Source organism: Amphiprion ocellaris, chromosome 23 (assembly GCF_022539595.1).
Source record: "Amphiprion ocellaris isolate individual 3 ecotype Okinawa chromosome 23, ASM2253959v1, whole genome shotgun sequence".
Taxonomy (NCBI): domain Eukaryota; kingdom Metazoa; phylum Chordata; class Actinopteri; family Pomacentridae; genus Amphiprion; species Amphiprion ocellaris.
The window spans coordinates 15,630,504-15,656,970 of NC_072788.1; the positions used below are offsets into that span (position 1 = coordinate 15,630,504).

The window sequence follows — 26,467 nt, forward strand, 5'->3', positions numbered from 1 at the left end:
ACAAGCCTAAAGAGTATTGTGTCCTTGGACTCTTTTGTGAAATATTTATATGATGGACACATGTCCTGTTGCATCAAGGATGTTTGAGGCTTTTAGATCTAATTTTTGCCTGAATTTTTCCACTCTTTCCCAGATTTCCGCTTTTGCTTTCTTTCTCTGATTTCCTGCTTTGGCTCTTTTGCATAGAGCTTCAAATACAAGATACCTTGTATGGCATCAAACCACTAATGTAAATCACATTAGCTACCACTCTTTTCCTTTGTCTCACAGTCTCCTCTGTGACTCTGAAGAAAACACAATTTTCCTGCCTGCACTCCTTTATCTTATCCCTTTTCCACCATCCCTAAAGCACTTGTCTGTGTCTGTCACTCTCTTTCCTCTTTCCACTGCTTTTCCATTCCTTTCTCTATCTTTTCCCTCTGTTCTTTCCCCTCACTCTCTGGACCCCACTCTCCACCTCCTACAACAAACACACCAACTTATATCCCAATCATCCCTCTTTCCATTTGTTTGCTGCCATCTTTTTTTTCCTTCCCCCTAACGTTCTTTCTCTACCGACACCTCATTCTCCCTGTCTTTCGCTGTCTGTTTTTCTCAATCTATCATTATCAGCCTCTGTTTCCGTGTCTCCCTCCGTCTCCACCTTATCAGCTTGTCCTTCCTCTGCTCTGTGCCACAGTTCTTCCCTCTGTTTCCCTCTTTATCCTTCACTCCACAGCTCTCTCTGTGTCCTCCTCAGTGTTTCTATGGGGGCAGCGAGTGGTCAGGCCTGCCTGCAGGCATCAGCAGCATGGGGCCACAGCCTCGGGGTGTGTTTTTGTGTGTGTGTGTGTGTGTGTGTGTGTGTGTGTGTGTGTGTGTGTGTGTGTGTGTGTGTGTGTGTGTGTGTGTGTGTGTGCTTGTGCTTGTGCTTGTGTCTGTGTGTGTGAGAGAGGCTGATTGGCACAGTGCCCAGACCCACCTCCTGAGGTGAAACTCGCTTCTTTTTTTCTTAGCAGTCTGGACTGCTGCCCAGACTGACCCTTTCAAACACGCACATATACAGACATGCAGACACATTCACAGATAGGCTCCCTGGCACAGAGATGTAGTCCAATAATACACAGTTTTACACACACACACACACACACACACACACACACACACACACACACACACACACACACACACACACACACACACACACACACACACACGCATACACACACAGTGGAAATTCTTAGCTTTTTTGACGTATTTAGGCCAGAAAACAGTTGATTCTACTTGAGTCAGTGCCTACAGATAATGGTGGTTTTCTTGGAACAGCACCACAAGAAATATTAGTTATTGATTCAATGAAAGTATCCATAGATGTAATGTCCACCAGTCTCTGACATCGTCTTGCTGAATTTTTTTGACCACTCTCCAGCTCAAAAATCCTGCAGTTGCAAGATGTTTGAGGGTTTTCTTGCATGTACTGACTGTTTCAAATTTCCACCACAGCATTTCAGTGTGGTTTAGATCTGAGCTGACTTTTTGAGCCATTCCTTGGTGGATTTTCTTGTGTGATAAGGATCATTATACAGCTGAAAGGCCAACTTCTGGTTTAACCTCAACTTTTGTACGGACATTGTCTTCAAGCACTTCTTTCTATGATGCAAAGTTCATTGTTGAATCAATGATTTCAAGCTGCCCAGCCCCTGAGGCGGTGAAACAACGCCGAACCATAACATTTCCACTACCGTGTTCCACATTTGGTATGAGGTTGTTCTCCTGAAACGCTGTCTCTGCTCTGTTGCTGTGGCCAAACAACTCTATCTGTGATTCATTCTGTCCAGAGCACAATATTCTAAAAGGCTCATTCTCTGCCTGTATGTTCACTAGCAAATTGCAGTTTTGCTTGAATGTTATCTGTGGACAGCAAAGGCTATATCCTGGCAGGCCTCCCATGCAGGTCAAAGTTCATGCAATCTCTTTCTTTCTGTAGATACATGCAGTTTGACACCAACAACTGCAGGGTTACCTACAGATCCTGTGATGCTGTATTCTTTGGTTCTTGGAGACTTTTTTTCTTTACATCAAACACTGCTCAAGAAGCCAAGCCTTAGACAAATCCAAGTCCTCTCAGTGGAATTATTTACTCCAAATAATTTATAGATCTTTTCAAATCCCTTGCCATACCCAGTCACGCACAGTCTTTTATCTGAAAGCCTTAGAGGGCCACACCACATACTTTGACAACAAATAGAACAGAAGACCCCGATGTCAAGACAATTTCCACTAGTTATTCCCAAAAGAAGTTCTAATTTGAGGACCCCAATTGTAATTTTTTGGTATATTTACTTTTTCAAACTACTGACACATTTTTAAAAAATGAATTTAATTATATAAATGACAACAAAATATCAATTGCATGTGTCATTCTCTGTCCGAATATACCACATTATACGACTCAAAGGCCTATTTATATCTTTTTCACTACAATAATAGCTAAAAATACAGCATTACAACTGTGTCTTTCTCAAAGGTATGTTGTGTAGCTTGCTTCATACGTTTTCACTATTGTTATTTAACATTTATATTAGATAAATCTATTTTCTTATTTCTGAAATCTGTTTTCCATAAGCTCTAGATGTTTGAGGACAAATTCGTGTGCCTACAGTGTGTATGTGTGTGAGTTTCTTTGGCAGCGTTTGTTAGCTGGGATGGAGTCCAGCCCCCAGCAACCCACTATAGGGTAAGACAGGTATAGATATAGGTATATGATAGAGGGATGCATGGTCTCCTTTGCAATAAAGAAAACTTCCACCCACAAATAAATAACACCCGCTTGTAATCCCGAGCGGTTTCCAAGTCTTACTTTCAGGTTGAGCGCTGTTATTTACCTGAAATGTTGGTGTTCAGATTTACGTTCTGAGCACTTTAAAAACGACTTGGTGTAAAAATTTTTTGACTTTGGAAACAGTTCCATTTAAAAATGCAATCACCAATGTTTCCCAGAGTGCATTTAAAGGACAAAACTGAATGGGCGTAAAAAGTGTTTCAAACCTTCCCACTTTCCCGTATTTTTATCAGTTTTGTGGCTATAGTAGATTGTGTCTCCTACAAAATATGTCTACCTAACTGATTGTTGTTTGTGGGAGCATAAACACTGAAGGTTGAAGGTGTTCACTGACAATAACGTGACAAGAAAATGGAAAGTGGGGAAATAACAGCAATAAAAGTGTTGTGTATTTATAATATAGAAGGTGCATGAACCATATGTCTATTTTGTTGCCAGACCTACACCCACTGTCACTTTATTCAGTATCAGAACAGTTAAATTTGTCATTTAAAGCCAGCTTAGAATATCATGAGTAATATGTTCGGAATTATTTGTGACTGCAAGTGTCACCGTTTTATTTTGTAGCCGACAGCAATAAATTACATTTGAAATATTGCAACGTGATATACTATGACGCAATTGTTTCTGTTGCAAAAATTCGTCTTTAATGTAAATGTTTTTAGCAGCTTTTAAAGTGTTGCAGTGCGTAATTTTCCCCTAAAACATAAAAGGAATGGGTAGAGCGTCATCTTCAAGCTGAAATCATACGAGGAGCAGTTTGCGTTTTATCAGTCCTCTGGCACATCTTGCACAGCTGTGTCACTCTTTCCGTGTCATGGTCAACTAGCATGAGGCTGCTGGCCTCCGCACTCCCATATCTGCTCCTTGAGGCCTTTGAGCCAGACTCCAAAATGTGAAAAGCTGTGTTATTTATTCTTGCTGTCTGTTGCGGTCTCTGTCACTTTCTGTCGTTTTTCTTTCCCCTTAAGTTCCAATCTTTCAATAATGTTTAATTCCCTCGTAATAACTCCGTAGCCATTTATATGAGTTCATACTCATTTATACTCACTGATAGATCAATAGAGAGATGGATAGATTTAGAGCTACCACAACTTGTCCCAGATCCTTTCCCCAGATGTAATTCTAACGAAGGCCAGCGTCAGGCCACTTGCATCCCCGGCCACTCGTTCCCTGACACTTGGATGCCAGCGCTTCTGTGGTTTCAGCCAATGAGCTCACCCCTCTTGAAAATAACAACAGTGACATCATTGTTTTGGCCCATCGCAGCTCCCACCCAGTGAGGAGTCAGAGGTAACCCGCAGCGAAGGGAGCAGGAAGCTAAAAATGAATGGAAAGAAAAAGAGAAAGGGGAAAAGATGGAAAAATGGCTTTAGTTTAAAGGTAATAAGGTTGGTTTATAGGCAGAAGAAGAGGAAGGAGAGGGAGAGGCCGGATGGAGGACAGACAACGGAGACATAAATAGATTTTTCTTTTGGCCTATAGTGGTGTTTTGGGTTGCTGCTTGTCTACATCTATTACTATTTAACTGTCATTGGATCAGCAAGGCTTTCCAACGCTTTTTTTCCTCTTGAGATCATCGGTTGACGTCGCAGCTGCTGTTCGGGACTGTGCCTCACATTGACCCTCTGGCCTTTCAACCTTGACCTCTGCTAAACCCACACACACAGAGACCACACACTTCTGATTAAATGGCCAGTAAACCTCATTCAGACCACCTGACACACACTAATGAAGGACAGAATGCATACACACAAGAAAAGATATCTAATAAGCTTCACTTTCTTTTGCATGGGTTCCCTGCGCACACAGAACCATAAAAGCAAAAACGCACTAACTTGCAAATAAACAATAAGGATAATACTTGGCTTAAAGATCTCCATTTATATATCCATGGCAGATACAAAAATGAGAACCCAGTTAAAATTTACAATCTGCCAAAAAATCAAGTGGTCCAACATTTCTGCTGTTGTTTATTGCATCTGAGTACAGCAAAGCAAGGCCTTTTTTTTTTTATTAAGCTCTGATGTGAATTTCTCCACAATGAGGCACTTCTGTTAGTTAGCCAGTTGTCCAGTTGGTGAGCCAGCTAAGGCATAAATACTGGGGACAGTAAACAGACATTTGCCTTTTTTGAAGAGCGTGCATTTTTTAAGGAGCTATCTTCACAATAAACACTAGATTGCAATACAAGCTTCCTGTAAGACCTGCAAACTGGCTTTTACATTTGTTATTTCCAAGAAGAATAGGCTGTTTTACAGAGGAACAGATATTCTTAAAGTATTGTGATAACCACGGAGGTCCCAAAATAGAACTCTGAGGAACACCTTTACAGTTTTTTAAGGAAATCCAACAATTCCATCAATGCATACATGGCTATCATCTAAAGAGAAAAGTAGCATAATTTGGGAAAGCCAGTGTTTACGATTCAGCACAGTCCTCTAGCAGTTGTAGTAATTATGACAGAAGCAAAGGATGGAATCGTCCCCCAGTATAGAATGGAAAAATCCAAGGTGGAGGTCTGGGTAGATGGATGGGTCAATAAAACAGTGGAGGACACTGTTTATTTATTGTTTCAGTTAGTTAATGCAGAATTTAAGCATCACCACGATTGTTTTGTAGCTTGAATGTGATTACAACTGTTATCATGATGTTTAGTACTTATTCTAATCCAAACTATGTTTCCCATTCCCATATGTTTTTTTTTTTGTGGCTGAACTTAACCAAATCTTAACAACAGAACATCAAAAATATAAAACAGTTTTACCTTTTAGCGGTCAGTTGTAAACTTTTAGGACGCAAATACAACACTACTGTTCAAAAGTTTGGGGTCACCCAGGAAATTTCATGTTTCCATGAAAACTCACACTTTTATTCATGTGCTAGCATAATTGCACAAGGGTTTTATAATCATCAATTAGCCTTTCAACACCATCAGCTAACACAATGTAGCATTAGAAAACAGGAGTGATGGTTGCTGGAAATGTTCCTCTGTACCCCTATGGAGATATTCCTTTAAAAATCGTCAGTTTCCTGCTAGACTAGTCATTTAGCACATTAACAATGTCTAGACTGGATTTCTGATTAATTTAATGCTATCTTTACTGAAAAAACTGCTTTTCTTTCAAAAATAAGGACATTTCTAAGTGACCCCAAACTTTTGAACGATAGTGTATGTCATTCTAGTGGACCTGGACAAATTTTTGTTGTTTAATTCAGTTAATTTTTTGACAAAGACATGTGGAGATTTATAGGTGAGGTAGTTTCTCAACTAGTAGACAGTTGTGTCATCAAGTCCAGCTGAACAAAGTATGTAAAGAAGCAGAATGTGAATGACCGTATCCCAGATCAACAATAGGCCAGTACAGTGTTCTTGAGCAGTAGAAACCATGCTACACCCATAACTTTGAACACAGCTCAACTGGGTCAGAATAAAACCGCATCTAATGAGTTGTCTCACCTCGTTGGGGAGAGGTATATGTAGAAACATTCGATTATGTTGTGGGCTTGACAAAGAGAGAAAAGAAAGACGTTATTCGGTCTTGCTACAGCTTGAGGATTTTTCCAAGATGTCCGCCATCGTGATTTAAATCCCCAGCCCTGCAGTCAAAACCCCACTTCATTAACCTTGAGGGGGTTAATGTCACCCTTTCCTCCCGGTGATGTCATGCTCGGTGATGGGGCATGGGGGGGTACACTCAAGGGGGATTGTGTGTGTGTGTGTGTGTGTGTGTGTGTGTGTGTGTGTGTGTGTGTGTGTGTGTGTGTGTGTGTGTGTGTGTGTGTGTGTGTGTGTGTGTGTGTGTGTGTGTGTGGAGTGGGGGAGGAGGAGGAAGAGGAGGAGGGGGATCCTATTTGTTTGTTTTGCCCTCCAGACGTGTCCGAGAGCAGATTAAAGGATTTAGCTTGGGGGGGGGGGACTTTAACTCCTCACCCATCTACATGCATGGCTGATGAACCCTCACAGGCACACTGAGGAGGTCAAAGAAATCAAGAAGTTTTCTTTTGTTTAAGACTAAAGTAACAGCAGCAGAATAAATTGATGGATGGTTAATATAAAAATGATGGACAAATGGTGGAGGAGGAAAAGTAGACAGGGAATCATATGATGAGAAGGCGATACCTAGTGGTCTGATCTTCTTGTTTCAGAGCTAATCCCAATCTTAAGCACTAACAGAATTAGGGACTCGAGATCTCTTAGTTTTGCCAACTCTTGCACGCAAAGGCTTTGTTGGAGAACAGGAACTTCTCAGATAGAAAAAAGAGCCTCGTTTGTTCTGCATCACTGTTTTTTGTTCGTCATCATTATGCATTCAGCTTCCCTTTTTGACTGAAAATTAACATAAAAACACTACTGTTGGAGTGGAAGCTAATTAGGTATTAATTACTATTAGGTAGTATTTTTGTTCTGCTCAACTACTTTATAGAGGAGGATTTTAGGGGTTGATCCATCATCAGCTGTGATATTCAGCATTTTTCCCAATTATTGGTTATTTTTAACTGATTCCTGCTAAAAATCTATTCATTTTAAAATGCGCTACTATGGCACCTATCCACACTGAAGGATAAAAGTTGCAAAGTTCCCTTTATTTAACTAGACAAATACAAAAAGACATTTCAGCAAAATTTTGTCTGACTCTAGATGTTGACACAAGATTTTCATTTTTACTGTAAATATATCAATTTGAAAAACTAATTATTGTCTTCTTGATTATTAAAAAGCCACATTTTATTGTGTCATGTTTACTCCCTTATCTTTATTTATCTTTATGTAATTACTTTACCCAAACATATAATCAATTCATAAAGTAGGATGCATTGTTCCAGACCCAATTACCTAGTAGTATTAAAAGTAGTATTAGTAATGACAGTCAGTAATAATGTGTAGCTAAATAACACACTGAAAGAGTAATTTTACATTACACGGACTACTTTTGCTTCTATTATAGCATTTAAGTCAGTCTGGTCTTTAATATATAGCATCATCTTGAGTGCAGGATTTTAAATGTACATGGTGCTGTTGTATTTTAAGATAAATTAGCTCACAAAATTATGATAAAATAGTGAAATAATTCTCATTAAAACTTTCCGGAGTCCAATTAATATCTTCAGATTGCTTGTTTGCAATTTGCTTGTTGTTTTGTTTGTTCCACAGTTTATTGTTCAAAAGGATTACATTTACAACAGTATAAACCAGTGAAAAGCAGCAAATTATCACAATTCATGTACGTAAATGTTTTGCATGTTTGCTTGATTAATGTGCTTTATTAGCTGTCAGAGTTGTTAATTATTTTCTGTCTTTAAGTGATAAATTGACTGACATTGTTGTGAGTATATTTCCTGCAGCTTTATTTCATCTTTGCTGTATTTGAAAATGTGTGTAGCACAAACCACCTCCACGAAGCACCCGGCTGCCACGCGCACATGTGAGTGCGTATGTAATTTTGGTGGGGTTAAGAGGAAGGAGGTAGGAGGTGAGGAGGAGGGGGTGAAGCACAAACTGCAAACAAATGAATGAACGCCAAGCTCAAATTCAACCGCAGGTCGCCGAGGCTGAGCCCGGGGACGACCGTGGTGTGGCTCTTTTGTAATGTATATCAAGTTCACCAAGGGCCTTTTCATCTGACAGGCTATTGTTAAGGAAAGCTAGCCAGCGTTGCACTCCCCTCTTAACCCCTCCCACCCGACACGGGAGCAGGTTGGCTTGGCAATTGTTTTATGGAAATGCACGCGGGCCTGGCCGGGTGTCTGTCAGGCGAGGATGGAAGGGAGGCGTGGGGGGGGGGGGGGGGGGGGGGGGGATTCTGTGTCTGTGTGTGCATGAGTGTGTGTAGGTGGGAGGGTCGGTGGTGGTGGTGGTGGTGGTGGGAGGAGGAGGGGGGTGGATGTGACGCCGACCCCAGTGAACGCCCCTGACCCCGAGCAGATGGCGAGGCAGGGTCTCTCCGCTGAGCCAGAATTAATAGCGTGTGCCATGTCACATTGTCTGAGACAGGCCTGACTAAAACTCCCCCCCAACCCTCCTCCCTCCCCACTTCTATCCTGATTTTTTGCACCCCTCCACCCCCACCCACCTCCTCCAATCTCTTTCTCCACCCCCCCACCTTCCTCCTATCTCTGCTTCCCCATTTTTCTGCTTGTCCTTCTTTCTTCATGTCCCCCTCTTTTTACTTCTTTGGGGTCTTTTTTTTTTTTTACCTCTAATACATCACATCAGTTGTCTCTTCCTCCTCCTCCTCCCCCTCCCCCCCTATATCCACAATCTTCTCCAGCTTCCCCACAGAGTGCTTACTCTTCCAGGCACTCGTTTGCTCATTCATTCACTCATTCATTTATTCACGTGCACCTCATTCATCTCTCCTTTTAACAGACACTCATTCACAGGTTTGCCCACTCGCCGAGGCTTTATTGGAGGACAATTAAGGCACCTGCATTTCTAAAGCTCCCCCACTGAATGCCTGCCACCCCATTTCCTCACCCGTCTGTTCACACTAGTACTACTGTTCACCCGCTCACTTGTTCTAATATCCGGCCTCGCTCATTCGCTCATGTACAGTGTTGCTGGCTCAGCCCAATCGCTCTCTGTCATTCAGTCACGCCACATAAATGCAGACAGACGATCAGTGTTGGTCTTCCATTTACACTAGGACCACTGAAAGCTTTTCAGAGATGCTCCACAAAGTGAATACATTTGAAAATGTTGGTCTCACATTGCAGCGTGGATGGGGGAATCTTTGTAAAGCGGTGATTTACAGCTGTCATGTGATGGAGTTTTGGTTTGTACGCTTACAAAACATTTCCTCAAATTCGATGAAAAGCCACTTGGCGGAAATGGTGCAGAGCTGCAGGTGCTGGCTCAAGAGGACTGTATGCGGCCAACAGGAGGATTTGTAATTTCAATATGAACTACAAACTTTCATAAAAACAAGCCTGAAAAAAAATCACTGCTTTTGAGATGTAAATTTAAATGTTCTAATCAGCTTTATTTTCACTACCATCCTATTCTCAACATGATTTTGTTATTGTGACATAATTCAAAAATACACAAAATGAAAATGTGACTTAAAACGTTTAAACCAAATGTCCACTTACTAGCTTTTATCGTGCTTTCAGTGTCAATGCATGGCATCATCAATAGAGGGAGTTTGCTAAGTTGTCATGGCAACAGCAGTGCAAACTACTGTTTCCAAAGTCAAGAATGCGCTTTCATGCTAAAACTTACTTATATGATATTAAACTGTAAAAATCACATAAATTAATATATTTTTTTGTGAAACAGTAAGTCCTCTGATTTCATTTCCTGCCGGCTCAACCATAACAACATGTCATTCCACTGCTCCCTCTCTCTCCAATGTTTCTTCCCAATAAGGCAAATTCCCCTGAAACTTTTAAAACAAAGCCATGGATGCCAAAAAACATCTTGTCCATAAGTAAACTGGTTTAACTGTGTGGTGTCCACATTAAATTTGTAAAGTGGTAGCTAATTAAAAAAACAGGACCAAAAGTCTTGAGTGAACTGCTAATGTCAGCATGCTCACAATGAAAATGTTTCGGTTTTGGTTAAAGTCCTAATAAGCAAGTCTCGTCACTTGGCGGCCATCTTGGTGACACCCCTGTGCAGTTCTTCTGGACCCCTGTCAAAATCAATGTTAACAAAACCATAACTGCAGTTTGAATTGATATAAAAACTGCATGTATGGAATTATCAATCTAATCTGATAAAGCTAAAGTTTAACCCTCTGAGCCCCAAGTTTTGTTTTTTTTGTTTTTGTTTTTGTTTTTTTGCTCCTATAACATTTTTTGCTCATTGTGGTCTCATTTTTTACAATAATACAAACTTCTTCACATCAATGTAAACAGCACAGAAGGAGAAAGAACTCAAAAATGTCTTCTGTGCAATATGATACATTTAGAATGTAATAAATCATTAAAAAAAAATCTTATTTGTATTATTTATTTTACAAAAGCTTAAAAACCTCAAATTACCAATTACAATATAATTATCAACATTACATTTTTAATAATCAGAGCTGTGAAAAATGGTAATTCTACCTGCTATAGATATTTTACTCCTTTCTACTTTTAAATTTCTTACCACAGTTGTCTCTTAGCTGCTCTGTTTACACAGCCTGCAGTTCAGCCCAGTTGAGCCAAAATGATCCAGAATTTTTGTCAGGTGACTGTTGGTCACATCTGAGTAATTAATATTATTACAGTTGCATCTTATTTTTGAGAAATTTTGAGAGACACCATTTTGATTAAACATCATGATTTTAAGCTGAGATTTGCTTACGTTTATGAATGGAACAACACATCACAGATGAGTAATTAAAGGATCATTCAAAGTTGAAAATCTGGTGATTCCTTCTGTTGTTACAGTTCCTGGCTCTGCTAAATGGTGTCATTTTGGCAATTTTATTTCAAGATAACATAACTTTCAAACCTGCAAGTGGATTTTGTAGTTTAGGGGATTAAAAGTGTATTTTTCTCACACATGGCAAACTTCTGCTACATATGCCAATAGTTTCACAACACGTCAGGGTGTCAACACAATTGGCTGGATGTTTCCTGTTTTTGAGCATTGCGTTTTTGGGAGGAGGAACGGGACATGTGTCATACAACCACAAGGCCCCAAACTGTGACCAAACTGGTCGTATATGTGACCATTTTTTGAGAGTGTGAGTTAAAATTTTATTGAGTTCACATTTGTGCACGTTCATGACGCTGATTTGGAGCCCATTCTATTACCACGAGTAGCTACTGTGTTAGCTATCGTGGTTGGAAGTAGTCCTCTTTCTTTTTCAAAGGCTCAGTCAGTCTGTCCCTGGCTGACGTGTGAATCCATCTTGTTACTGTGTTCCAATGATGCACTGATCTATAGCTTACTGTTTTAAGGGAGAGATCCTGACTCAGACACACTTGAGGATGAGAGTGCAAGTGCCGGCAGAGAGATTCCGACTGAGTCAGTGAAGAAGAAAAAGTAACGCACTACATTAGAACATGTGTGTGTTGGTGCAGCCAACTGGGAAAGTTGGTAGCACCTGTGTTACCAGTGGAAAAATTAGTTTAGAGCAGGGGTGTCAAACATGCAGACAACTTTGTAAAGTGTAAAAATTACAGAGAAGATATTAACTGCAATTTGTAAATTTGTAAAACTATAAACCTAAAATAATTCCTAGACCTTGACAAGTTGTTTTGATCATAAAGTAAAATACTAGATTGCTCATTGTTCTTTTGTCATTTTGTGTCTCATTTTTGTAATATTTTGTCTTGTTTTTGTTGGTTTTTTTCTCTGACTTTTACCGTTTGTCTCATATTTTTGCTGTTTTGTTTCTTGTGTTTGTCGTTTTGTGGTTCCTCTTTGTCTCGCTTGTGTTTTTTGTCTCATTTTTGTCATTTTGTTTTGCTTTATTCATTGTTTTGGGCATCATTTTTGTTATATTGTTTCATGCTTTTGTCATTTTGTGTCTTGTTTGTCCATTTTTTGTCAATTTTTTTGTCTTTTTTTATTTAGTTTCGTGTCATTTGTCTTGTTTTTCACCATTTTGTTTCTCGCTTTTGTCCTTTGAGCATCTGTATCTCATTTTTGGAATATTTTGTTGTTTTGTTGTCTTTCTTAAAAGTAAAATACTATATTGTTCAGTTCCAGATACTTGTGACTAAATGTTTTATGCCTTTAGAGATACTGGGATCTGGAAGTTGTAATGTGTAAATGATAAACTGAGACATAATATTGTTGAAATTGAACTTTTTTTTCTGAAGAAATTTCAGTTTGTTCATAATGTTTTGTAGAAAGATAATTCCTTAAATGTGAATATTTTCAGAATGTGCTTTTCTGCACTACAACAGAGTTGCCGTTATTTATCGGTTTTTATGTTATGATTTTACTGGTCCGGCCCACTTGAGATCAAATTGGGTTGAATGTGGCCCCTGAACTAAAATGAATTGGACACCCCTGCTCTAAAACCCGTATACAGCCATGTTTGATGTTGCAGAATTCTCCCAAGTGGTGAATCTCTCTCTTATAACAAGCTCTGCCTCGGTTTTATGTGTTGGCACGCTAAAATTAGTACAAAACACTAAGTACAGCTTGTGGGAATGTGACTAGCTTTGAAGGCTTTGATCATAAACTCAATGGCAGTCCATCCAGTTGCTGGTGAAACACTCCAAACTAGACCAAAGCTGCCTGAATGACAGACCGACTGACTGACATCGCCACCCATAAAGTCACCACCTTGGCTGTAAATCCCATCATGCTGTGCTCTTGAGTCTGATTGCGGATGTCTACTATCTAGTCTGTGGGTGTGGAACCATCACAAATATTTGCAAGGCCTCCCTCGCTCTCTCTCTGCTCTCTCCTGGAGCAGCGGGGTGGCTGCCAGGAATTGGACAGAGGGTCAGGGGTATGTTCACCCCCCCATGATGCCGCCCCCATCCTAATCACCAGCCCTCCTCCTGCCCCTCTGCCCCTCACCAGCCCCCGCCTCCCTCCGCTCTATCGGCCCCTAGACAGATAACTTGGGAGATGGAGGAGGAGGAGAGGGGAGGAGGTTGCTGAGGGTCACGGCCTCATCGGTGCAGTCACTTGGCCAGAGAGAGAGTGTGTGTGTGTGTGTGTGTGTGTGTGTGTGTGTGTGTGTGTGTGTGTGTGTGCGTGTGTGTGTGCTCCATGTGTGGGCGTATGCGTGTGTTTCGCTCTGCATCACTTCTTCCCCTTTTTTGTGTGTCAGAGAGAAATTTTTCTTAATTTTTGCGGATGAGGCAGGTGCTGCAAAAATGTTTTTTGGTGTGTGTCCATGTGCGAATATATTTGTGTGCGTGTTCATGTGGAGGCAGAGAGCATGTGGGCGTTAAAGAGGCAAAGGTCAAGGTTTGAGAGGTTCACTTGGCTGAGGCCTGTTCCCTCTAAACCCCCACCAGTCAAATATGCTGCGGTTAACAAAGTGAAGCTGTCTATCCAAACACTATCTCCTAAACAATTGCAATAGCGGCCCAGATTTTTTAGGATGTCATGTAAATATACAATATATCATGTTTTACAAGTTCAGGAGTGCAGGAGGACGAGGAAAACTGAGAGCAAACTTTCATGAATATTAGTTTAATAATCACTGCAGCAATTTCTATTTTTCATTTGACCAAACAATTTATTGGACGTGTCTTCAAGAAACAAAAATGCAATTTTTTGAGGTTTGGGTTGAGCTGAGCAAAGTACTTTGTGCCCACTAATAACTGTCCATCAATCTTTTTGTCATGATATAATACAGCCTGTCACTCGCTCCTGTTAAAAAAACATTAACATACTGTATTGTAACATTATCAGGCTGCTTCTGCTATGAGCCTTCACCACGCTTTGGCTTTAGAAGTCTTAACTGACAAGGGCGGCAGGCCAAGCTAAACGAGTTATGCTCTTAGTTTACTGAATGTGAATATCCCAGGAGGGTTTTCACAAAGTGGAAAGCTTTACTTTTGTTGGAAGGTTCTATTGTTATGACATTTTTGACCCTGTTCCTGATTAGTCTCTTAAGGGTTTCAATTCTGGCGAAGTTTCAGCTCTTTTTCTCGTTCGAAATGTCTCTGAAAACACTGGCATGTGGCCTAGCCGACCGCGATACTGAATCTTTCGGCTCAGAAGATGGTGTTTCAGCCACATCCTGACAACAAACAAAATAACTTTTGTTGAGGTTAGAGGATTCTTGCAGCGTATAGTCCTTATAGCGTCTATAAATCCCACTTTGGATTTGTGTGCATGTAAAAAAGGGGTCAAGATGAGACTTGTTTTGGGGCTGCATGCATCGACTCAGATTTTCCGAGGTGGAACATAGATGTCACTCACAGTAACAGGCATCCAATGAAGTGCTCCAGAAGTTAAAGTGACTGCATGCATCATAGCTGAGTCATCAAAGAAAGCACTGATGGAGAGAAAAGTACAAATCAACTCAGATTTCCTCTTTGCATGTTTTATGATTAACTGGCCCCATTTGTTGTGTATCACTTTCTCTTGTCTGCTGTTATTGAAATGAATGATTCTATAAACAGATCACTGACGTACAAAACAATGAATTTTAATTATTTGAGGTTGCCGAATATTATTTTAAATGCTGATTCATGCAAAGGGGGTATGATGAGTTCTTATTACAACACCTTGTCAGGAAAAAGAACAGTCCTGCTTTTGAGTTCCTGTGGCTGTCTTCTCTTTACTTTACAGCTACAGTTGAGAAACAGAGATTTATGCTCAATATATTCAGGAGTCTCACTGGAAGTTACTGAGGGATTGGAGAGCATAACACATTTGCTTTCCCCTCTTACATTCCCCTTGCTGGACTGAAAAGAACTTTGGCTGTTCTTGTAGGTTCCCAAGGCTTCTAATTCCTAATAGAGCAGCTAAACTATTAGACTTTAACCCAATTTAAAGTACTCTTTTAGAGAAATTGTTTGCTCTCTTGCGTTCTTTCCAAGAACGACATGATGAGATTAATATAAAATTCAAGTCCATGTCTGTAAGCTGGAGTTGGGAATGGGACATGGTTAGCCTATGTTAGCATATTATCAGAAGCAGAGGAAACTTTGTCCAAAGTGAAAAAATATGAATCTGTATTAATCAATACTAGACAAGGGTATGACTAACAATAGCTTCTTTATCTGGACTGTACCACTCTGCAAAGTCTCCAGCAAACAGTACGGAGTTGCCATCGTATACTGTATATGAAAGATGTAGGTAGTGGTTTCGGTGTCAACCACTGGTTTGTAGACTAATGTTTTGAAGTTTCAAGTTTGGAATTTGAATGTTGCCATCATGGCCATTTGAAACTGGATGTGACGTGATAGATGGACCTGAATGAGAAATCGAGGACATGCCTGACTTGTCGGTTACAAACATACCTGGCTATATTGTCTGTTTATTTTCAGTCGACCCAAAATTTGCTAAATTAACATTGCGCTGTTGTGAAGGAGATGTAAAACTAGTGACTGAGACCATCAACTTATTCGGAGAATGTTTACTGAGTTAGTAAACCAAATGAGAGGTAAAGTAATTTTCTTATAGACCTCAATACAATTTGACTTCTTTTTGCAATCAGAGAAGGCGCCCCGTGCTAACTTATAAAAAGAAGGAAAGATTCATGTCACTTTTACATGGGCTCCACTTTTAAGACCGGGCACCTACACCCATCTTTTATATACAGCCTAAGGTTGCCACTGTTTCATGCTTTAATGCTAAACTAGGCTAAGCATGATATAATTTGATAAGGAATAGTTAGTGCTGCATTTTCAAAAGTATGCTCAATATCTTGCTTGCCAATGGTTGAATGAGAAGATCAGCACCATATTCATGTTGTTGTTGATAAGATAATCCTGCAGTTAGCAGTTGGCTTAGCTTAGCAAAAAGACTGTAATTGGAAGAAAAGTCAAACTGGCTCCGCTGGTCGTTTGAAAACCTCACAGTGACAACAATAGTCGTGCACATAACTTCTTATGAAACCACATCACTTCAGTTTTTTTGGATAGAGAGAATAAACAATATCTAAAATGTGTTAAGTGAGCTGTAGGTGTTCTGGTGGATTTGTTGCCATCGGACAGAGCTGTCTTCCTTTGTTTCTAGCGTTCTTGTTAAACAAATAATCATTTCCTGTCCCTCTCGGGGCAAAAAGCCAATAAGCCTGACTCCCCAAAAATGTTGAACTAGTCCTTGAGATTGGAACACATTTGATCCAGTAGAGTCCATACTTTTAGAGTCTAAACACCATTTCATACCAGAGGAATACCTAACAACGATGCATGTTGAGTGATTTGAATTTTACATTTAACTTGACCTAAATAGTGACGGATTTGCCTAATAAGTACAATAGTAGTGCAATTAATGGACTTAACCCTCAATGTAAGTGTTGTATCTCAAAGAGTACTATAATTTAGAGCTAAAATAAATCCCTGTGATGTTCTTTCCAGGCTGCCGTAGAACTCAACTCATCAACATTTTTCTCAGTAGCTTTAAAATGTTATTATGAAATGTGTTTCATATACCAAAAAGCAAAATATGTGGTTGGATGCCCACAACTGTGGGATTTCACTTCATCTAAACCCATTGACGTATATCAATTCCAAAAATTCCCTTCAGACAATGTCACATGTTTTCCAAGGGACAATTTCCAAGCATAAATAAAGTTGCTTTTTTACTTTTCCTTGACATAATGCATTCAGCATATTTTCAGAGCTCACGGTCAGCTCTGCTTTTTTAATCAAAGTACAATACCCTGACGCAAATGCTGATTTAAAAAGATGGCGACAAGAAACAAAGCCAAGACAGCCCAGACCGGGGCTCATATAACTTTTTATGAAAAGGCTTCCCTCTAGTTAAAACAAGAATGAAATCTGCAGTGCGCAGTCCTCAATAGGAGGATTTGAGAGCCGCAATGGTTGCAGAGCTGATGTATCTCCTCACTTAACTGAGGAAATGTGTTGATTTTTGTTTTTTGTGTTTGTTCAGGCTTGTTGTTACTGAGGATAAACATAATGGATTTATGGGTCCCTGTAATTGTGTAATGCCTGTGAAAACTCATAACGTAACTCTATTAGAGTAGTATTAAAAGCTGTAAAAAATACACCTTGTGGATTGCTTGCGCTTCATTATAAATTGGAGGTGCTATCAATTGTCAGGCAAACAACCTATCATAAAGGCTTTCATTAAAGCCATAAACCATGGATTGTGTTTCTAAAGGCAGATGTGACAAAGCCAATGTGGTATAAGTCAGTCAATCACACTGCTTCCCCCCCCCAATGTCATATAGAGGCTATGACAGAGCTGCCAAATAGCATGTCTGTGCAGTTCTCACCCCACGTACATTTGGCAGCTTGAACTCACCGTGAACCGTTCAAGCCCAGGAAAGGGGAAACGTCTCTTTCCTCATGCCTCTGATTCGCCTCTCTTTCAAAAGAGTCGGCTTGCAAAACAGGCGCTTTAGCTCCCCTGACAGTCTGCAAACTTATCACCCTGTCATTTTTTATAAAAGCAGTCAGACTCTGTGATGTCTTCGGGACCTAATTGTAATGACAGTCATGTGATAAAAATGGGAGGCTTTGAACAGAGGGCGTGAGGGGAGTAAAGGCGTGCCTTGCTCGGACTCATCGTCCTTTCCATTTGTCAGACTGTCTGCCCTTGTCCACCCCTGGGTTTTCCCATGGGGCCGGAGAGCAAGACAGATGGACATAACGGATAGATGGATAGACAGGGACGCCCTTCTCTGCTGTGAACTCAGACTCACACGAGCCAGAGATGATTAATTTGTGATTTTTACTCTTGTGATGTTTACTGAGGGAATATGATTTTATCAAGTGACTCTGATTGTTGTTAGGCTTGAAAAGATGAGTTTGTTTACTGCAGTAAATGGAGTTGTGTGGCGTGCCAAAGTCTGATTTCCTGTCTCTGTCTGGCACCCAGCCCATCCTTCACATCCACATGTATCAGCTTTTCTGTCTGCTCACCAGTTTTACGTTTGACCCAGTATCTCTCGACCCACCTATCTGTGTCTGTCACGGCTTCTCACTTTGACTGTGTCTGCTCATTTCAGGAAGTTTCACCACCCTCTGGCTGTATCAAATGACTTTGAGTCAAAGAGCTGCTAATCAGGAAACTCAAACTGCGCTTCCTTAATTGGTTCACTTTTCCCCTCATTTTGTTTTCACCCTTCAAATCTACAGATAAAAATAATTTCCCTCCTTTTATATCATCTGTTTTTATATTAAACAAAAAGTGCTACTAGTGCTTCAGCTCAATGGGATAAGCTGGGTGTGATAATTGCCTGGACCTCAGAACAAAACGTGTTAATTTCACCATTTCAGCTTAGCACCCGAAAGAAAGGAATTATGAGACTTTACTGTTGATTGGTGCAACACCAGCTTTTAAGCAAATCGGACGAACAGAGACAACACAGATGGGATGATGTATGTACTGAGTGGCATTTCCACATGGGGACAAGGATTTTTCTTTCTCTCTATCTCAATCTCTCTTTCTTTCTGAGCCATGAGCTTAAGCAGTCAAGTGAGTGGATTTATAGACCTGAGGCTTATGGCTTAGTCATGATTGCTTGAATTGGCTCTGCCTCTGTTAAAATAAATGGTTTTTAGTCCTAATGAGAGAACGGGACATGGGGGGAAGATGGAGATGATGGAGGAAAATGAAGAAAAATCAGAAGCAAAGGAGAGAAAAGAAATGACAGGAAAAACCTCAAAGAAGCCTTAAATCATGTGTAAGAGTGGCCTTTTAAGCATGTCGTGTTTTACAACAGCTCAAAAAAGTCAAAGTTCAGCTCTTGTTAAATTCCTTAGACATTGCTTTTCAATGTAAAAGTGAACAAGGCTCTTCTCCTTTTCTATTTTGCTCTCATTTTCTCTGGAAAGTACTTGCATTTGTATAGTCACTGCTTTTTTCTTTTTTTCTTTACTGTGTTCAGCTGTAAAACATTTGAGGAAACTTTATGCTTCCCCATTCAGCTCTGAGTGTAACTGGAGGTTCTCCGCCGACTATAAAAAAGAGAGGGAAAGGAAAAATGGTTGAGGGCAGGATGAGGTCCTCGTCTCTGCGTCTTCATAGTGCGGGCCGCAGGCCAGGCACACTCTCATGCAAAACCTCATCTCTGAGACTCTTTTCTCGCTCCCCTTTTTTTCTCCCTCTTTCTTTCTTTCTTTCTGGCAGAACAATGAAGCTCAGTAAAAATGAATTATGCATCTGAAAAATATGACATGTGTAGATTTAAACAGTGTGCACTTGGGGATATCACATCCGCTACTTTATACAGAGAAACTGTTTGGTGTGGTTGTTCACTGACACTGAGAGGTCATCTGCCAAGGACATAGGTGGGGAAAAATATTATTTCAAGCACTTTAATTTCTTGATTTTGCTATTGATTCATATTTCTAGAGGTGAATAGAATAGTTAGATATTTTACGAACTGTGCTCGTTTGTATTTCTTGTAAAGAGTTAGGCTGCATCAACACTACTGTGTTTTTGCTTCCATCTAGATGTGCGGTTTAGCACTATTTCAGAAATAATCTCTGTACAATCTCTCTAACATGCCAGAAAAGGCATATCACATGACCATTCATATACAGGCATGTGGGTGCTGGTGTGAATAGGAAGCAGGGGGTTGGTTGCTTAGTTGTAGGAAATACTACGGTCGAAGAACAGCAATGATAAAAAGCAATGCCATCATTAGAACTGGCCGAGGCTGCAACCACATATATTTTATGAACAACGCTGAATTTTTTTGTTTGTTTTCCCCAAAAGTAAGAATAATTCAAAAAAGTAGCCATGGATTTTCTCATTTGTCATTCCTATCGTGTGAAAACTCTCAGAAATAATATGATACTGTTCTTTAAAAATGATGCGATATTATTTTGGTCTCCTTACAAGTATTTTTCTGTCACGTCAAATGTTTTGCTATGGAGATTTTTCAATTTTACAGTGATGTGAATAATGGCCTCTCTAATCATTTATACAACTAGCAAAATATGGCAACAAGTAACAATGAGAACACATTTTATGGTTTTGTTGTAAGTTGCTACAGTTAGATAAGCCATCATTAGGCTATTGGTCAAATTTTGCACAGCAACACAGACAACAGATTTGTTCTGATTAATATTAGGTATTTATTTAGGGTTTATTTGTGGGTGAACTTTTCCCCTCACCAGCAGCTGCATCTCTTCTACTTGACTATTTAAAGGGTTGGTCACTCAAATTACTATTAAACTGAATTTATGAACACAAGTATTCTAGTTGTGTAAATCAAATAAGAGTAATTCCAAGGGACGCTTTGTTCTAGCTGGCCTGCACTTACTGTGATATTAATATGGAACATGAGTTAAGCCTAGAAAGAAAGTGGGATGTGCTTATTTTTGCCTAGACCGTAGTGTCTCACACTTTATATTCATTTTGCTCTGCAAAAATAATCTGTCAACGCATCTGGTAAAACAAGAACTGAAATTTTCTTAAGTGCTGAAAGCAAAGACAACAGGGTGAACAATATCTGTAATTTGTTATAGATAATGAATTAACAATTAGTAGCAAAGGCTGATGTCTTTGTTTTGATCTGGATAACTGTCACGTGATTGGGGCGTAGTGAATCAGAGAAAAGTGTTTCCAGAAGACTCCATTTTAGGGGTCATACAGTGCCAAAGTAGTGTGGACACAAGGCCTAAATGTAGGAGAGGTTATGCATGAAATGGAAATGTATTAGTGTTGATTTAGCCTTAGCTGAAAAAATGTATGCTAAAGCTGCAGTTTGAGCATGAATGCAGCCTGCTAGCTTACTAATATATTCTTTCACATTTGTTTAATCTGCACAAAAACCAAAGTGTAAACAAGTCTTATAACTTTCCGCAGCAAAAACAGATAAGCATATTGCCCAAAAGCTTGAACCATTTCTTTATTCTCAGGCACACATATTTAAAAAACAAACAAAACAAAAAAAAAACTAAGCTTGTAGTTCAAAACAGTTTAGTTTAAAATATTCAGTGAGTTTAAACATGGCAATTCTGCCAACTATTTCTTTTGTGTTTAACAGCGACTTTTTCCATACAAAGCAGCCATGGGCAGATCACACACACAACGTCAAACAAATGAAAGCACTGACTTGCTATCAGTGTGGTCTCCAAAGCCTTCATTTTTTTCTTTGAAGTTGGAAAAACTCCCACCAGAAGTCACTTGTTAGGTGAACAAAGATGCCAAACAGATTTAAATGAAGGGTGCAGAGACAACACACAACGGGATGGGGACCTACATGAAGGTTTATGGCTTTTCCGACCCCTCCCAGATAAACAAGAATGGCCTGACCTGTTTCCTCTGTGAATGATATAACACTTAAACTTTTGGAAATTCTCTCTGGTTGGGGGAGAAACAGAGGCCAACAGAAAGACTAACAAAGCCTATGCCACATTTCCAAGCATGATCATTCTAAATAATAGCCTCCCTTGTACTTTTGACTGAGGTTTGGTGTGGAGGGGAGGGTGGTCATGGGACTCCCCAATGTGATGGCAATGCACTAATCTGCCCTGTATGGCCCATTCACGTGTTCACACCATTGTTTCCACATTCTAAACAGGGACTGAAATGTTACCCAAGGGAATTGAAATTTAGTGTGCAGAAACACTCCACTAATTCCTGCTCTTATTTAAAGTCAGCGTGTCGTTGCAGGCTCATCACCTCTCAGGCTTTTTGGGAAGTATATATGAATAATATTTTGGGCTGTAATTACATGCAGCTGTTAATACTGCAAACTGCAGAGACGCCATGAGAATACAGGATGCATGCAACAAAATGTGTGAGCCTGGGAAAAGCGAGGCTTTCCTCGCCACCAGCGGTTTTCCCCCTCCTAACCGATCGGTGCAGTAATTTATTACCCGGTAAACACGTGGGAATAGTATTTCAGCGCCACAAGATAAACAACTACTCTACTTTACGCACATCTCGCGATAAGGGACGCTCCCTCTGTGCTCGCCTATTGTGAGAGTTTTCCTAATCTCGCGCGATCTTGGAAGTTTCCCACGCCTGTTGTTGTGGCGTCTGCCCTTTTCGCTCACTCTCTCTCTCTGTGTTGCTGTTACCCGCCGCCTCCCCTTTTTCTCTGTCTTCCTCACCCACCCCCTTTCTCTCCGTCTCCCTCGTCCCTGCACCTCCAGTCTGCTTCTGTTGTCTCGGCGGATTGTTGGGCTGTGGGAGAGAAAGGATATCGCGAGTATTGGAGTTTTGGTGAGAGTTTGTGGAAGATGGCGCCTGTTGTGACAGGGTGAGTCTGAGATTCGGGGCTGGCGGTGGGGAGCGGAGTTGAAGAGAATATAAGTTATTACTGTGAGATAGCTTAATTTTAGTGCACATGATGTAGCCTGGCCACAATGCAGCATTTTGACCACTGCTTTAGTCGCCAGAAGTCGTTTCTTTGTCCCAGCGTGTTTGCGTGCGAGTGTTTTTTTCTTTCACCAGTTAACGTTACTTGCCTGGGCTGACTGTTGCTGCAGTGTTTGGTGAGCTAGCCCCAGCTAAGCGATACTTCACCCCCGGTGGTCTTTTCTCCCAGACAACGGCGAGCTGTTAGCTGCCAGGCTAGCCAGTGCGCTAAACACCACCAGCGGGGCATGTTTTTTTAAGACAATTTGACGCTGATATGCCGTATTCACCCCCCGACTGGCTTCCACTGAAAGCACTCGTGTTATTCCCAGTACTGCATTTGTTTTCGAAACGTGCTCACCAGCTAGCCGGGCAGCACGTTCACAATTGGATACACGAATCTACACAGTTAGCTGTCCGATAATGGACGCTAGCTAACGATATTTGACTGAAACACGTTGCGGCTTTGTGACTAAAGCAGTGTTTTTAAAAATGTTGACTGTATTTGTTGACACCGTGATATAGTTGTCGTTTAACACGGCGTGCTAGCTGTGAATATTCAGGGTTAGAGGCACCACACAGTGAATAGCGTGTACTTTCAGGACTTCTGCTCCCAGTGTAGTGCTGGAGAAGACTATTTACTAGATAAACGGCGACATGGATCTTCTGAAAACCTTATTTTAATCATGTTTTTCTAAGCTGAGAGCATTTAAGGACAAAATTCACCAATAAACAATCACAGCTATATGTTCTTAACCATATCATCGCTAAAAATGATCCAAGTCTTTAAACCCTAGCTCTTGGTATAGTTTCGCATTTGCAGTCTCGGTTTACTGACTTTGACTTATGTTGCGCCGCAAAATGTGAAAATGTCTTCCCACATCTGGTGTTTAGAAGTTGCTTATCCAATATTTAGAGCTCATGTTATGGCACACTATTTATGTGAATCAAACTTACCGTTTTCGTCTAAGAGACGATTTAAAACGGGGCTGCAACCTAATATCATTTCCACTGATGATTAATCTGTTTATTATTTTGATTAATGCATTAGTTGTTTGGTCTTTAAAATATCAGATAATGGAACTAAGCCATTATCCATAAGCCCAAGATGCCGTCCTGAGATGTCCTGTCCAAAACCCAAGCATATTTACTGTCACTGAAGAGGATAAGATAATGTAGACTTTACCTCTTAAAATTTATTAGAACTGATTGTTCAGTTATTAAAAATGCGAACAATTAATTTATTAGTTGGCAACTAATTGGTTAATCGATTAATTGCTGCAGCTCTAATTTAAAATAGCTTATTATAATTAGTGCTCACTCTTTAATTACATCTCATACATCTCAAGGCAACCAAGGCTTTTAATGGGAAATTTGACATTAACATTTCCAGATTATTTACTGAATTGATAGAGGATGTCAATTATAAATATTTTTAAGCAGACAAATGCTGCTTTGTTTTGTTGCTCGATTCTTATTAATAACCTAAACATATTTTTCAACATTAATTGCTTATAGCCTGGACCTGGTGCTCTGTTCAAACGAGCCAGTTGGCTTTTCTGCTATGGTCAGGCTGTGGAGTAGACCCTGATTAAAATTTTTTGTCTGTACATGAGCTAGGCACAAACGTATTTTTTTGCACTGTCGAGGCAGTAATCCCCACAGACAGCTCAGTGGGTGACAGACATTTACAGGGCTTGTTGGAGGTGTGTGTGGTGGTAGGAGAAGGGGAGGTGGATTTGAGAGGGGGTGGTTTGCTGTGCGTGTTCATTTGGGGCTTTCCAGCAGACCTGAACTGATTTCAGTTGGGGGTTTAAGGGGAGGAGGCAGAGGGAGGGAGCAAGCAAGAGGGCAGGCGGGTCAGGTCTGGGTGGCTGGCCACCTGTCCAGATGATATCTCCAGATTCATGTGTGTTTGGTTGTGTGTTTTTCTGTGAGAGGGGAAGAGGGAGTGGGGGTCAGTGTGGGAGAGAAAGATGACATGCGTGCGTGGGCAAGAGAGGTTTAACAGAAAATTAAAGTGCCATAAGGGTCGTTTTGAGCCGGTGGCAGACCTAGTTCACAGTAACGGTCGGAGGCATCAGAGAGCCTAAACACAGCCTGTTGCCCCCACATACTGTGTAAATGGCTCTGGCTTTACACAGGGAGGGGCTCCATAACCACAGGCTTGTTAATGGTATCATGGCTGTCTTCTACAGTATTGAAATGCTACAGTAGATGTTTTCTGTCTTTGTACTCAAAGTTAAAGCTTATACTGACTTCACTGTCTTTAAAGTTAAAAGCAGAATTTTGAAAGCTGAAATGTGTTGCCTGTCATCTCGACATTTGTGTCTCATTTCAGTCAAAATTTGCCTACTGCTGGAAGGTAATTTGTCAGCAGACAGTTTCAGATTTCTGTGGTGTGTCTGGACATCATTGCTACTGTGCTTGATAGTGGATATGCAGGATTACAGGTGGCATTTACTAATTAGTCTGACAACTGGCAATGAATGATTGCTTTTAATGAAGCTCCGTCTTTTACTGCATAGTTTATTCCACTCAGTGTTCAACTCCAGTGATTGCCAAATGGCTAAAGCTTTGATGCTAAGACCATATCAAACTCAGCACTCACTATTGGTTTGACAGATGACAGATAAAGCAGAAGAGCTGCATTCAGCTTGATTTCATGTCAGTTGCAACTTATCAGTTAGTGATATTAATGTGATCTTTTTCTGTCATGTTTCCAAGCATATTCTTTTATGCCTAATATACAAAAGAGTATATATATTTTTAAAAAAAGCTGTATGGTGTGTAGAACGCTGTGACATCAAGTTTTCTTTTTATTAGATGCATATTTGTTGTCCACACTTGAGCTATAGTTTGAATAAATGTTTCAAACTTGGTGACTTAGAATGCTAAGATAGATTACACTAGGACTGGAAACTAACAGCTATTTTCATTGTCAGTGAATTTATTGATTAATTATTTTGTCTATAAAGTAGTGATCTTAGTGATTAATTGTCAATCACTTAATTGCTATTCATAATGTATCAATGAAAGATATAATAGCATTTGAGCCAAAAGATGAGGAACATGCATGTCAGACAATGTGTTTTGATTCGGGCTGGACCCGAATATCCGAATATTCGGTCCCGGCGGTGGTATGTGGATATTAATTTTGAGATCCGAATAGTCGTTGCCGCCCCCCCAAAACCTAAACATTTTCAATTTCTTTATGATAAGAAAAGTGAACAATTTCAAATATACCCAAATATAATTTTGGTACCTGCAAACATTTAATAAAATTAATAAAGAATCAGAGGTAGGATTCATTTTTCATCAATTTGGTAAATGATAAAGGATTCAGCTCAAGAGGACACTATCTTACTGTTGTGCTCCTGAGCTTCTGGATGCAGTTTTAACATGTGTAAGTGAAATCTCCTGTCATTTTCCTCAGTATACTCCCCTGTCATGCCTGGTTTATCATGGTCTTCCTCTGAACGGTGTAGGTTGCTACAAAAACACAAAATGGCAAAAACTTCTGGATCCAAAACAAAAATAGAAATAAATAGTGTTGATTTCGCAATTTTTTTTCCTACCCTTTGCTGGATAAACTGATTGTGATAGGTGAAAGAGCAGCACTGTTCACCTGGGATGATAAAAGCATGAATCACTTATTTCAACACTGCTCTGCCTTTGCTGTGCCCCTGGGGGACGGGATTCCATTTAGCTCACCCCCCTCTGTCCCCCTGCCAAAAAAAAAAAAAAAAAAAAAAAAAAGACGATGGAGTCTTTCA

The 26,467-nt window shown here is 40.2% G+C and overlaps 1 protein-coding gene across 2 annotated transcripts in view; it reads left to right on the forward strand.

The window, feature by feature from the left end:
- The window catches only part of rbpjb (recombination signal binding protein for immunoglobulin kappa J region b), a 90,338-nt gene that overhangs the window by 18,654 nt on the left and 45,217 nt on the right, over positions 1–26,467 (forward strand). The window contains exon 1 of one of the 2 annotated variants that reach the window (XM_023277306.3): positions 22,410–22,593. The exons of the other annotated variant lie outside the window; for it this stretch is intronic. Coding sequence (XP_023133074.1) covers positions 22,574–22,593 — 20 coding nt within the window. The 5' untranslated portion in view covers positions 22,410–22,573. Of the gene's footprint in view, positions 1–22,409; positions 22,594–26,467 lie in introns of those variants that run through there. 2 annotated transcript variants of the gene reach the window in all.